At 37.2% G+C, this 16,208-nt stretch overlaps 1 protein-coding gene across 18 annotated transcripts in view; it reads left to right on the top strand.

Annotated features, from left to right (window-relative positions):
• Nucleotides 1-16,208, top strand: part of tns1b (tensin 1b) — a 182,928-nt gene that overhangs the window by 102,749 nt on the left and 63,971 nt on the right. For all 18 annotated transcript variants that reach the window (XM_057336913.1, XM_057336911.1, XM_057336909.1 and 15 more), the window contains one exon: nt 8,883-8,921. In XM_057336913.1, coding sequence (XP_057192896.1) covers nt 8,883-8,921 — 39 coding nt within the window. The remainder of the gene's footprint in view (nt 1-8,882; nt 8,922-16,208) is intronic.

Below are 16,208 nucleotides of genomic sequence, written 5' to 3'. Positions count from 1 at the left end.
CTCTCTCTCTCTCTCTCTCTCTCTCTCTCTCTCTCTCTCTCTCTCTCTCTCTCTCTCTCTCTCGGATCATGTTGGATGCACATGAGGGAGCTTATGGAAAATGCTCTGTGTGTTTTGAGTTCAGCATGGTTGAGTTTTGTTCTCAACCCACCACAACTGCAACTTTATTTCCCAAACTTCATTTAAGGGAAAGAGATGAATGCTTTTTTATACCGCAAGCATCATTTTTTTCAAGACAATTTTATTACATATCAGGTTTGAATATACATTTGAATTGATATACAGGTTGAAGTCAGTACGGGTAGCACATGATGTCCAGCAGATCTTGCTTTAATCTTGTTAACACAAGCATGTAAGGAATGTAAAAACAATTACACGCTCATTATTTAATATTCATTTGTGTGCTCCGGCATCGCATCGACTCTCTCTCCCCTCGCTCTCCTTGCTTCTCTTTCTTTTCCACAGAGAGATACTGACTGCGGCTTTATGTTCCCAACATGCCAGCCAAGTCGTTTGGAAAGATTTTGTTTCTGCCCGACTGCCTGATCAGTCAAAGAAGACCAAAAAAATGAAGAAATTCTTGTTGTAGTTTGAATTTTTTTTATTTGATTGTTTCCGTCATCAGTCCAAGTGGTTTGAAAATGTCTTTATTCAGGGAACGCCGTGCCCGGGTTACTGTGGCGTTGAGCAGTGCTTTTTCTCATTTTATTTAGTTTTGATTTAGGCGTTTGATGATGCCTCTTTTCCAAAATTTTAAGGGTTCATGCATAGGCACGAATCTAATGTAAAGCCTGTTTTAAATGGTCTCACAGGCATCTCATTTATGTTGCCTTGATAGATTTGTAATCCAAATTCTAATTCGCATCTTCTAAATGATGCTAAATCTGCTAAAAAAAAAAAATGTACTCAATGCATCCTCAGAAAAGGTTGCTATGTGATTCGAAAAGGAATCGTAAAATTATATACGTTTAATAGATAAGATTTCATTTGCATTGTAAAACAAACAGTAGACACATAAGGGAAAGGCCTGTGGTTTTCACCTTGGTGTTCACCTGTACCCTTGCTGTCTTTTAAGTGGTCTAGTATGAATCATTAACTAGGGCTTTCTCTCGGGGTGTAGACTCACAGTGTGTCTGAATGATTTATGTGGTGGAGTCATATTGTAAATCCCTGGACAGAATCTCCTGTCTGCTGCCCACATGAGGCATGTTGTTCTGACACACGAGGATCAGGGGTCACATGTTTGTTGTGTGATGTTATTACAGCAAAGAACATGAGCATTTCTCGTCGTTATTACGGTAAATGTCACCAAACGTTGTTAAGCCGTGTTTTGACAGCTCAAAACACCTGTTTACTTTAAAGTTTTCGGTCTCATATAGGGGTGTAACGATACAATCAGCTCACGATTCGGTACATATCTCGGTGCTGGGTTCACGATACGATACACATCTCGATATTTTGAACAAAATTAAAATTTCAAATAACATTTATTTTCAAAATATTAAAAATTTCAGTAACTTATTTTGTTGCACATACAATTTAATAAAGAATTTTAACATTTTAAGGCTTAACTGAAATTAGAATTAAGATCAGTGTTCAGCAAATTTTGATTTAGTTTTAGTCATAGTCTTTTGACTAAAATGGAATTTAGTTTTAGTCATCCCAATTTTTCATAGTTTTAGTCTATTTTAGTCGACGAAATCTACATTATATTAATCTACTAAAATCTATCTGGATTAACTCATTTAATTGGTGTAATTAAATGTTCCATACAAAGGTTTAACTGTTTCGACATAATTTACTTTACCTTGGAATTAAATTAAACCAGGTCATTCGCTTTATTTGTCAGAAAAGTTCAGTAATACTGGATATGCATTGTTGTAACACAGAGAATATTAGACCATGAACCACATGTAGCAGTTCATTCAGTCTCATTTTGACTCAATTGACTCGTTCAGTGAAGGACGTGTTCATTCAGTACATTCGAATAGAATTAAACATATCGTAAAATATCCCCATCTCTCTATGATGCGCATCGTAACATTTTTGCATCGCGAAATATCGTAATACGAAGTATCGTTACACCCCTAGTCTCATACACTATATTTCTTATAGGATTTGATCCGCATGTCTCAACGGACTTCACTTCTGTGGCTATATGCTTCGGTTTAGAGTTATAGCAATGTATAAATTAGTAATTGCAATATAGCAAAATGTTTTTTTATTTAAAGGGATAGTTCACCCGAAAATAGAAATTATTATTATTATTATTATTTAAAAAAATTGAGCGGTTTTGTCCACATTGTAAGTCAATGCGGCCGATGTTGTTTGATGACTTTTTTTGATGACAACCTTATTTTGCTTTCTAGAGAAGAAAGAAATTAACACAGGTCTAAAAAGATATGAGAATGAGTAAATGACAAAATTGTTTAAAATTTTGGGTACGCTATCCCTTTAACTATGTAACCAGAGTTTTGAGTGATTCGTGATTTGCTAACACAAGTCAAACTTGCAGAAACTAAAAATGTTTTTTGCAACTTCAGTTTAAATCAAAGATCTTTTTAGAAAAACTGTAGCAATATTCCCCAAGTTTGTAAAATCAGCAAAAGAATCACAAATATATGTATACGGATACGGCCCGGTCCTGCTTCGGTTGCCCTTCAAAGTGACCCTTTGAGAGATCTCAGAAGTCAGGGCTCCGTTTCAAACATTCCAGGCGTTTTCACAGGCATGAAGGCATGCTGGGTCGGGCCAGATCTCAGGGCAAACATAAGGTGTTTGTTAGTTCTGGACAGCAGGTGGATGAGCTGTCAACAGCAGGTGCCTGCAGGCCGAGTAAGACCAGGTAATGGAATCCAGGGTAGAGATACACCCGGACTGTGATAGAAGACTGGGCAACGGTTGAGAACAGAACCCTGAAAAATGCTTCGATAAAGAAGATACTGTCATGTATTATAAAGTATTATGAAGTGGTGCTTTTATCTGTTTTGGATGGAGATAGAAAAGGAATGTGGGTGAGGGTTTGCGTGCCAGATGAAGTCAATATTTTTACTGTATGTTGGGTCAGAAAGGACCGTTCAGAAATGACGAGACATGCCCTGGAGAAAAAGAGAATTGATGACGGAGAAACACAAGAGACCGTATTTTAACCTGACACAAAGCTTGAGTTGTAAATTGGTCTGTTTGGCAGATTCTTAGAACACAGAAGATACAGTGACCTTCAGAAGTCTGAGACCAATAGTACTAATGTTTATGTTCTACACACACAAATCTTTTTTATTGCAAATTAAACTTTCAGCATTACAATTTCAGAAAATGTTCTGCTTATGCTTTAATGATAGCATACAATGGAGAAACATATGAATGTACCAAAGAGCATCTTGTGTGCTTCAGTGAAGGCTGAAAAATAAAAAGCCTTTTGTGCAAAAGCATTAAAGATGAAGTGTGCGGTTTTATTTTATATATATTTTTTCAAATGTCAAAAATGCCATTTATAAATTGTTTTCCTGAAACGTATAAATACTAGCAGTCTTTGTTTTGAGCATCTTGACCAGCACAGCACATTATTTTTGCTATTTCCTTTTGGCGACTCGAGTGGCACAGAAATGGCACACTTCAAAAAATTTTATACCAATTTTACATTTTCATAGTAGGAAAAGTGTTTATTTGCAGGTTGAAATGAAAGAACGTTTGGACCCCACAAAAATTTCCTATGTCATGATTTATTATCCAGTATATTGCATTTTGTCCATGTTTGTCCAACTGATCTGGAATCCTGAGATAAACGCACATTATGGGATGTCTGTTAACTGAGGTTTGATGCGTCACTCTTATCTGTTTCCTGTTTATAGTGTGTTTGTTCTAGCATTTGCGTTCCACGTCCACAGCTGGAATAACATCATTCATAATCATGCTTAAAGTCTCACATCAGTCATATCACAACAGAACAACTTCCTGTTCATATCATTCAAATTTGAGTCTCATTGCTTTTGCTCGAAACATCCGCTAAAAAGATACACAGTGAATTCAGGACCAAGACACCTGTTAAACCAAACTAGTTAGTTAAGGCTCTTTTATAAACACTTGGATAACCCTGAAAATGTTCTCGACCAACATTGAGGCAATTACACGAACTGAGCAACTTTAACACAAATGCCAGATGGTTCGACTGAACACATCTATATATTCAGCTGTCAAAACAAATGGTCTGAACTGATGGCTTCCAGAGCAGTCAAATTCCTCGCTTTCATCTGAATCAAATTTTTGCGAAGACACGGTTGAACTCTGGAAATTCGTAAATAGTTGTCCTTGAAATCACATGAAGGAAATCTGACCCAAGTGGCGTATGACTTTATTTATTTACCACGCTTGCCCCTTAGACGCTGAGCTCCGGTGAGAAATAAACTCAATCTTTATGCTTGTGGCTTTCGAATCATAGGGTGTGTTTAGAATAGCATGCTATCATTTAGTATGCAGGATGTACTGTATATTGTGCACAGTATGCAAGTTTCTGTATGCTGGAATTTGCAGAGGACTTTGTTTGCCAAAAATGTGCGGTATACAGTACAAGTAGTGCTTTTTTAACTAGGGGGTCAATATTCACTTGGGGGCCTTAAAAGGGATAGTTCACCCAAAAATAAAATTCTGTCTTCATTTACTCACCCTCGAGTTGTTTCAAACCTGTATAAATTTCTTTTTTTCTGATGAACACAGAGAAAGATATTTGGAAGAATGCTGGTAACCAAACAGTTCTTGGGCACCATTGACTACCATAGTAGGAAAAATTACAATGGTAGTCAAAACTCAAAAGTTCCCCAGAACTGTTTGCTACATTCTTCAAAATATCTTATTTTGTGTTCAGCAATTTTTCCTACTATGGTAGTCAATGGTGGCCAAGAACTGTTTGGTTATATGCAAATTTATACAGATTTGGAACAACTCTAAGGTGAGTAAATGATGACGGAATTTCATTTTTGGGTGAACTGTTCCTTGAAGATAAATTCAAATTTTTAGAAACAAAGACAAAGCGAGCATTAAAATACGCTAAAAAAACTAAACATCAGGACATTAGGTTAGTGTTTGGTTATTTTCATAGCAAATAAATCTATAGAGTTATGCTAAGCTCTAGTCTATAATATTTGATTCTGTGGGAATTGTAAGTAGGGGTGCTATCAAATGTTGACGTAAAAAAAGTTGAGATCTACTTTAGTAGAGTGTTCTTTATACCCACAATATGGAGGTTATAAAGTCACGTCTTAGTTCTATGTTTGTGTAACATTCTGTCTACCAAGATGCCTTCATCTGAGTTATGGTTTTTAAAGGAACACAAATGTTTTAGTTGCCCGTTATGGTATCCCATAGTGCTTTGTGTGTGTTGCTGAGGTTGTCCGAAAGGGTAGAATGAGGTAGAATCAAGTTCACATTCATTTATTCAACAATAAATCCTTTGGGTTGAAAAATGATGCTTTAAAAGTCTTTGGAAGGTAACTTTAAAAACGCTGTCTTGGGTTTGAGATACATCTATGGAGAACTAGAAGAAGCTTTTTTTGTGCACAAATCAGTGTGTTCCTCACATTCCTCATATCCAATTTTAAAACCCTTTTTTTTCTAAACATAAAACAAAGAAACTTTCAACTGCCAGCATATAGGCATATTTCACAATGAAATGTAAAAATCAGAAAACAAGTGCATACAATCATACAATAATGATATACCGATTTATATATTATTTACATAAACTCATACACATGCACTTGTGCAAAACATACCATTCTCATGTCTAAACTACCTACACATAAACATATACAAAGAATAAGCTAAAAAACAATAATATACATACAGTATATACAGTATATAGAACATAAATAAGGAAGTTGAAACATCTCCCTCCTGTAACTAAGAACCAAAGCCACTAGTTAAAGGGATACTTCACCCAAAAAAGACAAATCTGTCATCATTTAATAATAATAATAATAATATGTTTATTTTTTATAGCGCCTTTCAAGAACCCAAGGTCACTTTACAAAGTAATACAAGCAATTGGCAAACATAATACACCAAACAATCAGAGGGAACAATCATACAAACAAGTGTTGACAACAAGAAACTACAGTTAATTAACAATAAAAGGTCTCGCAATCATATGATGAAAGTTGATGAAAGGGGAAGCATAGAGTTAGAAGAGTTATTTAGAGAACAAAGTGAATAGATGAGTTTTAAGTTGAGACTTAAAGGTCTGGAGAGAGGAGGCGGCACGAACATTATGGGGCAGCTTATTCCATAGCTTAGGGCCTATAATACAGAAGGCTCTGCCACCCACCGTAGAGAGTTTATACTTGGGCACAACAAGCAAGTTATCATTGCTAGATCTGAGAGTCCGTGCAGGAACATATGGTGAAACTAACTCAACTAGATATTGAGGTGCTAGGCCATTATGGGCCTTATAAACTAAAACTAAGAGTTTGAACTGAATACGTTTGGGCACAGGAAGCCAGTGAACTTGGTGAAGGATGGGAGTGATATGCGCAGATTTTTTATTAAATGTAAGAACTCGAGCAGCAGAGTTTTGCACCATTTGGAGACGAGTAATAACTTTGGCAGGTAAGCCGCTATATAAGGAGTTACAGTAGTCCAATCTCGAGGTTATAAAAGCATGGATAATAGTTTCAGCATCTGCAAAATTAAGTGAGGGACGTATACGAACAATATTTCGCTGTTGATAAAAGCATGATTTAACTATCTGACCAATGTGTGAATCAAAGCATAACGCAGAGTCAAACAACACTCCCAAATTTCGCACAGTTGTTGAGGGCCTAATCTGGACACCTTCGGTATCTATGAAGAAGTCATGCTGGGAGGAGCTCTGTGATTTAGGGCCAACCAGCAGGATTTCGGTTTTGTCTGCATTTAGTTGTAGAAAGTTATCTGACATCCAGGTTTTAAGTTCTTGAAGACAGAAAACAATAGAAGGGGGTGGGCAAACTGAGCTTGGTTGAACTGTAAAATAGATTTGAATATCATCAGCGTAACTATGAAAATTGAGACCATGATGTCTGATGATCTGACCCAATGGCAACACATAAATGAGAAATAAAAGAGGACCAAGTACGGAACCTTGGGGTACACCACGGGAAATAGTGACAGTGCAAGATCGATTCTTATCTATCCTAACAAATTGCTGTCTATCCGATAGATAAGATGTTAGCCACTGAAGAACAACACCATTGATACCTATAGCAGATAGTCGAGAAAGAAGTACAGAGTGGCAAACGGTATCAAAAGCTGCACTCAGATCAAGGAGAACCAGGATACTGTGGGCACCTGAATCAGAAACCTTAAGGAGATCATTAACCACTTTTAAAAGTGCTGTTTCTGTACTGTGAGAGGGACGGAAACCAGATTGAAACTGCTCATAAAGATTGTGTTTCTCTAAATGAGACTGCAGTTGTGCTGCAACTACCTTCTCAAGTATTTTAGCAACAAAAGGGAGGTTTGAAATTGGTCTAAAATTGTTCAGATCTGTATTGTCAAGTCCAGGTTTCTTAAGGATTGGGGTAATGGCAGCTACTTTTAGGTCTTGTGGAACATAACCAGTGGCAAGGGATATATTTATTATATGAGAAATAGGCTGGATGAGTGAAGGCAAAACGGTTTTGAGTAAGTATGTTGGAATAGGATCAAGTGTGCAGGAGGCAGAGTTCGATTTGATAACCAGCTGTTCAACCGCAGATATATTTGTGGGTAAGAAAGTGTTAAGTGGGTGACCTATCAGACATGGAGAAAGCTGGGGAGAGACAGATGGGGAAAAATCTTGGTAAATGTTATCAATTTTACATAAGAAAAAAGACTGAAAGCTTTCACAGAGATCTACAGAGCCATTAATAGCTGCAGATGATGGTTTAACAAGTTTGTTGATCTCAGAGAAAAGGGCTTTAGGTTTACACTTAGCTTTATTAATGACCGTAGAGAGATAGGTAGAGCGTGCAGTGTTAAGTGCTTCTTTATACTTCACTACTGAATCTGAAAAAGCAATAGCATGTACTCACCTTAGAGTTGTTCCCAATCTGTATACATTTCTTGGTTCTGTTGAACGCAGACAAAGATATTTGGAAGAATGCTTATAACCAGACATATATAACCAGATATAATGTATTATAACATCTGACAATTTGGAAGAAAGATTTTGCCCCCCATTGACTCCCATTGTAGAAAAAAATACAATAGTCAAAAGTGCACCCGGAACTGTTTGCTGTCCTACATTCTTCAAAATCTCTTCTTTTGTGTTCAACAGAACAAAAAAACGATGAAGTAACTTTTCCTTCTATGGGAGTCAATGGGGGGCAAAATCTGTCTTCCAAATTGTCAGATGTTATAATACATTCCTAAAACTATATAAAAGCGTAGCTTAGTCAAAGCAAACAGAGCGCACATTTATCCTTACATGTTGTAGATTATGGTTTGCCATCCTGTTTGTGAGTCCAGAGCTCATTTGGTCATGTAATTCAGGGATATTGGTTGTGGCAGTGGACTGGGCTGCAATCTTATTATAGTGGACCTCGGCAGATATTCAGTTCTGACAAATCAAATAATATTTGATCACCAATGACTTTCTTATCACGTGTGAAAACTAGACTTTGACTATTATTGGTGCTTTTTGTGCAGCTTTTCAATTTCCCAGAGCAAAATATGACTTTATTTAAAGACGAAAGACCTGTATGTGCATATTGTTCAAAGCTTTATTATGCACTTTTGTTATTTTAGCAATTCAACCTCCGTTTTGTGTTTTTGTAATGGTTGTGTGTTGTTTTATGATGTCAATGGAGCACTTTTGATTTTAACATCACAAAATTAAGCCTCACATTTGTGTCCTTTATGTTTTGCAGGTTTCAGCCCCATGTGTTCCTGTTGCCAACTATGAACTGGTAAGAACATCTCTGGTTTTATTTGTTGACTTTTAAAAAATAGAACAGTCCTTACTAAGAATGTCCTCTGTTAATCAGATTAACCGTAAAACATTTTTGCCTATTTTGGAGTCCAGCAAGTATCGTCCCACAAGCATTAATATTTATAAGAGGGAAATAATAGCTTGGGGTCTTGAGTTCAAAGCACTCCCAAGACTTCAATAAGCCGGGGGAATATCAAAGAATGAGCGATAGCAAACTGCGCATTCCTTTTTTGGTCGGAATTGTGGTTTTGCTCTGAAAGATCTTTTTTTGCTCCTCCTATGCTCGACCTAGCGATGGAAGCCAGAATCCATCGCTCTTAGCCGCGTTACGAAAAAGTCTCTTGTTGTACATAGCATCCTCGAATGGAACACATATTTTTAGTTGTTTTCAGGGAAAATTTGGCTTTCGACTGTTGGAAAGGGTTTGGTTTATTTTCTCTCCCTCGACCGCTCTCCAGATAAAGCATCAGATTGGAGAACAAGCTATGTTTATAAGTGAATGCAGGTACAGTATGCTGAATCTCGCCACAGGCCTTAAAAACCAGACACTTGAAATCTAGCGGCCCATTTCAAGACTGGTGACTGTGAAACACAACAACATTCTGAGGAAAAGTGTGAATGCAGAAAGGCCGAGGGAAACATTACAGATCTCAATGATAGCAGTTTTTACAAAAGAAACAAAGGAAAAGCAGCTGTCCTGCTAAAAGATGTTGAAATGGAGAATCTTGTTTCGTGAGGCTTACACCTGCGGTTTCAGCATCCCTGTTACGTGTAAAGGTGAATGCGTTGTGATTTTGTTTAGCAAAAGTGTGATATTTATCTTTCAACTGCGGGGATACATTCTTTACCCTTGTGGTCATGATGTGATGGATTACACCCCCATAGAATAACCCGGAATCTACACAAACAACATTGGTTGGCAGATGTTGGTTTGGCAAAGTTAAGTCGCATCCATTTTGAATTGCATAACAGAGCGAAACATTTTTTAAACGTTCTCGTAATGCATCAATCTCCTTTAAAATTGGATGGCGTCTAACCTTCAGTGTGTATGCGCCGTATCTCAACCCCCAGCGTTCGCGCACACTTTTATGTAAAAGCAAAGCCGCTTAGCTCACTGTGTTTACAGTGGCTGAGCTCACAGAGGCCAAAACATCTCCGTTTTATGGCTTCTCAGTGAATTCAGGACCGTTTCTGCAGATAGAGACCTGCTTTCACTCCATGTTTGGTCAATTCTCCTCCGCTGAATGCCATGGCTGCCTGGTGGTTAGATCTGGAATAAAAAAAACTTCAAACCAAATAATAAGTTTTAAATGATGATGTGAATAGGGACTTTGGTTAGGAAAGCCTCACAGGAGATTTTTCATTAACATAAACGTGGCATAACGTATCTGGAACAGATCTAATGTGTATCCCAAATGAGCAAAAAATGACAAAGAGGTCATTTTAATAACAACTTCTTTCTTATGCAAGTCATTTCCGCTTTTTCACTACATGCAGGAACAACCAGTTACTATCCATGTGCAAATGAATGAATCTTCATGATTACATTTCACCAAAAAATCTGACGAAAAGCCTGTTTTTAACACCATTGCTCCATTTTTTAGTACTGTTATGTATATATGTATAATATATCTTATGTACTTGTAAGTTGCATTGGATAAAAGCATCTGCCAAATGAATAAATGTAATGTAAATTTAATCTTTTTTGCAATATATTACATATGTAAATGTAGTTGTACTATCTTCACGGCGAAAGTGGAACTTCTTATTTAGTTTTTTTGTTATGCAGTACAAATGTGTAAAATTCAAGATATATTTTCTTATGCAAAATGCCTTAATATTTAAGAAAAACAAAAAATTAAATAATCATAATGAAGTAATTTTATGCTTAAAACAAGCTAAACGAATCTGAAAATGGGGTAAGAAAAATAAACTCGAATGAACCTTTTTTAGATGATTTTCTCAAGTTCTTTCTTATCCAGTGTTTGGCTTTCAAAATATTACTGTAACATATTTTGTTAATATTTTAGGCCACTTCTCAAGTAAATGAGAAAAAAATTCCCTTTTGATTTAGGATTGCTGTTATAAGAAGAAATGTTGTAAACTATTCCAGTATTGTTTAGTTGTACAATAACAGATGCTGATATAACACTTCAGTCTCAATAACATACTCTCTACATTGTTTTAACGTGAGGCTCCCTCTCTGTTTTCCACTCCGAGCTGTCTTCTGTCCTCGAGCCATCTGGCCTGTGTCTGTATCCCCACAATGTAATATTGGCCATAATTGGCCATGAGTAGGTGAAACACATGCCGGCCGATGGGTGACATTGAGCAGGGATCTGTCAGTGCCCAGGGCCCGTGGGTTTGCTCCATGCATAACATGAGTTATGCAACATGTAAAATGAGGGGTCCGTTCTGCCTGTTGTGAATCCTTACCCGGGGTCAGACGTTTGACTTCCAGACATTTCTCACAGCTCCAAATTCTTCAGCTGAATACCATCTTTGGAATTCTTTCCGTAGAAATCTCAAGGGATGGACGACAGGCACGGACCCTCCATTAGTGAAGCGTTAACAGAGAATGCCACTGAAATGCTGGACTCCTCCACTGTTTACAGGGATTTTCTTCCCCGCTGCACGGTGCAGAAAAGTTGCAGGTGGCCATTAAACGCGTAAGAGTAAAGCAGCTGTACTTGGACTTGTGCATGTACTGTATCGTCCTGAACCAGACACACTTGCTATTCAGCCAAATGTTTCCCCTAATTGTCGATGTAGAGATGAATTTAAAGGCTTTTATTTGTTAAACGTTGTTGTATCAGCCGTGCCTGGACATTAACCGAACACATTTAAATCACACTGTAACATGCACTGAGGTGCTGGACGCAGATCATGCCCTTTTTAGGTGCTCTGTGTGCTGCACGTTGACAAACACCATCAGATCTTAAAGCCAAGCATCTGTCTGCTGCCTCGAATAACTTATTTGCACAGTTTACGAAGAAGGAATTATCAGATAATCCTGAAGTTTTCTTTCAAGGTCTCTTTAATGCCTGTTCCAGTCCTTGTTTAAAAATAAACTTAAGGAACTTGTTTTTAAGGGTGCTCATTAGATCGGTATCTAGTGACCTGCTTTCTCTACGCTGACCTAACGTGAGCAATGTTTATGAATGTTAAAAATGATTTGATCATTTACTCACCCTTGTGTCATTCCAAACCTGTATCACTTTGGTATTCCAAGAGCACTGGCTCCCATTGACTTCCACTGTATGGACAAATCCACTGAGACATTTCTCAAAATATCTTTTTTGTGTTCCACAGAAGACAGAGTCATGACCTTGTTTTAATTTGTGGGTGAACTATCCCTGTAAATGTTTTTTGTTTGTAAATGTAGGTGTCATTTCTTAAACTATATATTTTTTGTAGTTTTTGTGCTTTGTTTCTCGTTTCCATTGGGGTTTTGAAAGGTCACAGCATGTTTATTGAATAATGAACTCTTTCTCTTAGAAGAAAAGAAAATGATATTTTATATATCATGTTTCCATTTTTAAAGCTACAGGCTCTGTCATGATGCTGGTGGGATCCTGCACTTCCTGCGGTCACCAGAGGGGGGCAGCAGACAATATGGACAGTGTACAGTTACAGTACCTCTGGCTTCAAGCAGCTCCTCCCGTTTGTGGTTGTCTTTGTTCCTGAAGCTCTGCTCTGTGTTTAAGGAGAGATTTGATCTATATGGTCGCTGTTCTGTAAGCAGTTGAACTGGGGTCAGTGACTAAATGCGTATGTAGTCTTAACATAGAACAGGCAATTTTTCCCATCATTAGTACGACAAGCACATGGTACATTGACAAAATGCCTTTTTAACTGTGCGGTTTGAGGAATTTTCATTGGGATATAAATCTGTGGCCCACAGAAATGCACATAAAAGCTTTTTGAAATGCTTGGTATACCTGTTTCATAGACATTATGGTCATAGGGGTGATTTAGGACAAATAGCGCCTGATCCCGTGTTAATGCACTTTCCAAAGTTGCTGACAGTGAAACGTAAAACTATAAGTTTACCCACATGAAGCTGAAGTGAAACGGACAGAGAAAGGCTTGTTCTAAATGCAGAGAGCCTACAGTGAAACAAAGGCTTGAGTATTTTAAGATCCCATAGGAGAGGCTGGAATACCACATTGGCAGGCCGTAGTCACTGAATCGACATGGGCACACCCTCGGCTCCACTGGACGCCTCGGATTCAGAGCCTAATGATGTTCTTCTCCAATCTTTCCTGCGAAGAAATGGAAAACTTGAACCAGCTCAAGCTGGTTCACTGATCTGAGCTGGTTTATACTGAGACCTCTCGCTTGGCTGAGCTGCTATTCGTTGGTTTCAGCTTGACCGGTTTGGCAGGCCATCAAAACAACATAAGGCCAGTTTACACCAAGAATAACACCTGTAAAGATAAAGTTTTAAAAAGCATTATATCTTTTATAGAATAGCGCAAACCATATCTATATCAATAGAATCAGAGGACATTAAGGCGCGGTTTCACAGACACAGCTCAGCTCAAGCCAGTACAATGCCTTAGTTGAATTAAGATATGTATGCCGCTTTTATAAAAATGCCTTGGAAGAATACATTACTGGTGTGCATCTTGAGACAAAACAATGGCACTGACAGGTCACACATTCATTTTAGTCTGGGACTAGGCTTAAGCCTTGTCTGTGAAACCCGGCCAAAATGTTCAACAACACAATGTTAAAAATGTTGTTTCACACGACCTTTTTGTAGTTCTTGTACAGTTGTGTGATGCTAATTATTGTGGTAATATTTATTTTTATGTAGCATCAATGTTTTAGTGTATATTTAGCACAAGTCAATTCTGAGCTAATATCACTAATTACGATACATCGGTATATTGCAAATAAACAAAAAACGTAAACATTTTCACATATTTAAAAAATTGTTTTCCAATCGTCACTGTCAGAAAATTCTAGAAATGTCTGTAGCACAGGGAAGGTGGGATGAAGCGATGATGGGTGACTACGTCTGGAACTTGATTCGAGGGGACAGTATTAGTCATAAAAGACAAAAACCATCAAATGTACACTTGGACATTTTGGACGACTCCTGTTTAGTAAGTGTTATGTTAAAATGTTGTTTTGAGCTCAGTGTTATGCCAGGACCTTGTAATTTCTGCGTACGAGTAATAATACTAAAAATTATAAATGTGTGAAAATATTTTTAAAAAATTGTGAGTACCGTAGATGGTAAAAAATCTTGATTTTTGTATTCAGCATGTTAAATTCTTAAAGAAACAGTTAATATTTAAGCAAAACACAACTTAAAAAGTTGTTAAATTGTGTAGTCTGTGCCTAAGTAGAATATTGCACTGGAATATTAATGACAGTATAATGATAATCGGACATTCTTGGTTTTACATAAGTACCGTCTGGGCTTATTTTAGCCACATGCCATTTTAAAGGAGGCTCTGTTCACTCGATTTGTGCCTCCCTGCTAGGAAACTCCCTGTGCCTTTTTATTTCTGCTCTATTTACTCAAGTGGGCTATAATTTGCGTTCTGTGAATTGGTTAAAGCCAGCGGTCATGTGATGAACCGTGCCCGTCTGGACTGAATCATGTCATTCTTTTTCTTTTTGATAAATTTGAACACCCGTCAATGCACAAATCTGTAATCCTGTCAGGTGGCCCTTGTTTGTGCCTTATGAATGCATCAATGTTACTATCCTTCGGCACATTACACCCACGCTGTTTGTGCTACGAACATGAATATCTTAAATCATGTGTTTAGAAGGAGTGTTGTGCTGTTTCTTTTTGAAGAGATTAACTCATGATAGTAGCCTGGTGGATGGTGAAACTTGCATTGACATCCTCCATGTTTTCAATGTCATGTGACCCAGATATTTGTTCACCTATGAAGTACTAACAACAACTGCAAAGAAGTGTACCCAGGTGTTGTTTAATGAGTGCAAGGAATACATTTTTACTTATTACTTATAAATAGTAAGCCATGTTTTTTGGTATTTTTTTATTTATTCACTTTTCGAATTAGCCAACTTCTCAGCTCGTGTGGCCTCATGGGATATATAAGTGTCCTTACTGTGAAATTTTGATGATAGCAGTTGACCATTTGGGTATTTCTTGCATACTGCTTTTTTGCATACTAAGAACAGACATACTAATGACTTTGCATAGTATGCAAGTACAGTAGGTGGTTTTAGATGCAGATATTAATAACATATTAGAAATGGCAAATGTTGTGAAAAGGCTTTTGCATCTAGTTTATGTTGTATTTAATTAAAAAACTACACGTTTCTATCTAAGTTACCTATCTATGTATCTAGGTTGTATTTCTGTAAGTTTGGACACAAAATAGGAAGGGTTTTCTGATTAGTAGCAGAAGGAGTTGTGAAAATAGACCATACAGAAGGTTAACAGATTGCAAGAACCACCGAGACAATTATTGTGAAACAACAGGATTAAACCGGCTTCGCTTAGAAAACACCCGAAGCGCTCTTCAGGATCATCATCCTGTTAGCTTTTTAATAACTGCTGTAGCTGAAATCGAGTAGTTCATGTTAACATTATAAGACGCATTACAGACCACACAAGTCTAAAGGTGCATGTTCGGTGAGACCACAGAATGAACTTGACTTTGGCATCATAAGCCTGGCAATTATGAATCTTTGCTGTTGTTCATAAATTGCAGGTTTTATCCATGATGGTGTTGTCTCAGGATCTGGAGCATTTCTCAATCCAAAATATTGCTCACCATTTTCACTATAGTGCAATGTTCGGCAGATCCCGGGAAACTGTTCCTTGCGGTACGGAGACCCCTTGAACTAAAGATGTAAAAAGAAACTTAATTTTACAGAATTTTCCACGTAAAATAAAAAACAGAATGTATTTTTTGATGTATTTTTGAAATACGGTAAAAACCCGTAAAATTCACAAGAAAAACGGGAAAACATGTAATTTTGCAATTTCCTTTTTTGCAACAAGATTTTATTTTTACAGTTTATTTTTAAAATACAGTCAAAACTTTTAAATTACAGAAAAAGACAGCAAATTTTCAAGAAAACGGGGAAAACAATTTATATATCCTTGTATCCTGTAATTTTACAGCAAAAAACTCCAGCTGACAGAAAATTTCTGTTTTTTTAACGAATTTTGTTTTACAGTGCAAATAGACTAAAATGTTTCTCTCTTTAGTGTGCTACTTCGATACAGTCCAAGTGTGTACTCCAGGCAATGGTAATGAAGTTA

This window comes from Triplophysa rosa, linkage group LG6 (genome assembly GCF_024868665.1).
Source record: "Triplophysa rosa linkage group LG6, Trosa_1v2, whole genome shotgun sequence".
In the NCBI taxonomy this organism is placed as follows: Eukaryota; Metazoa; Chordata; class Actinopteri; order Cypriniformes; family Nemacheilidae; genus Triplophysa; species Triplophysa rosa.
This window is presented reverse-complemented; position numbering and strand designations above follow the sequence as displayed.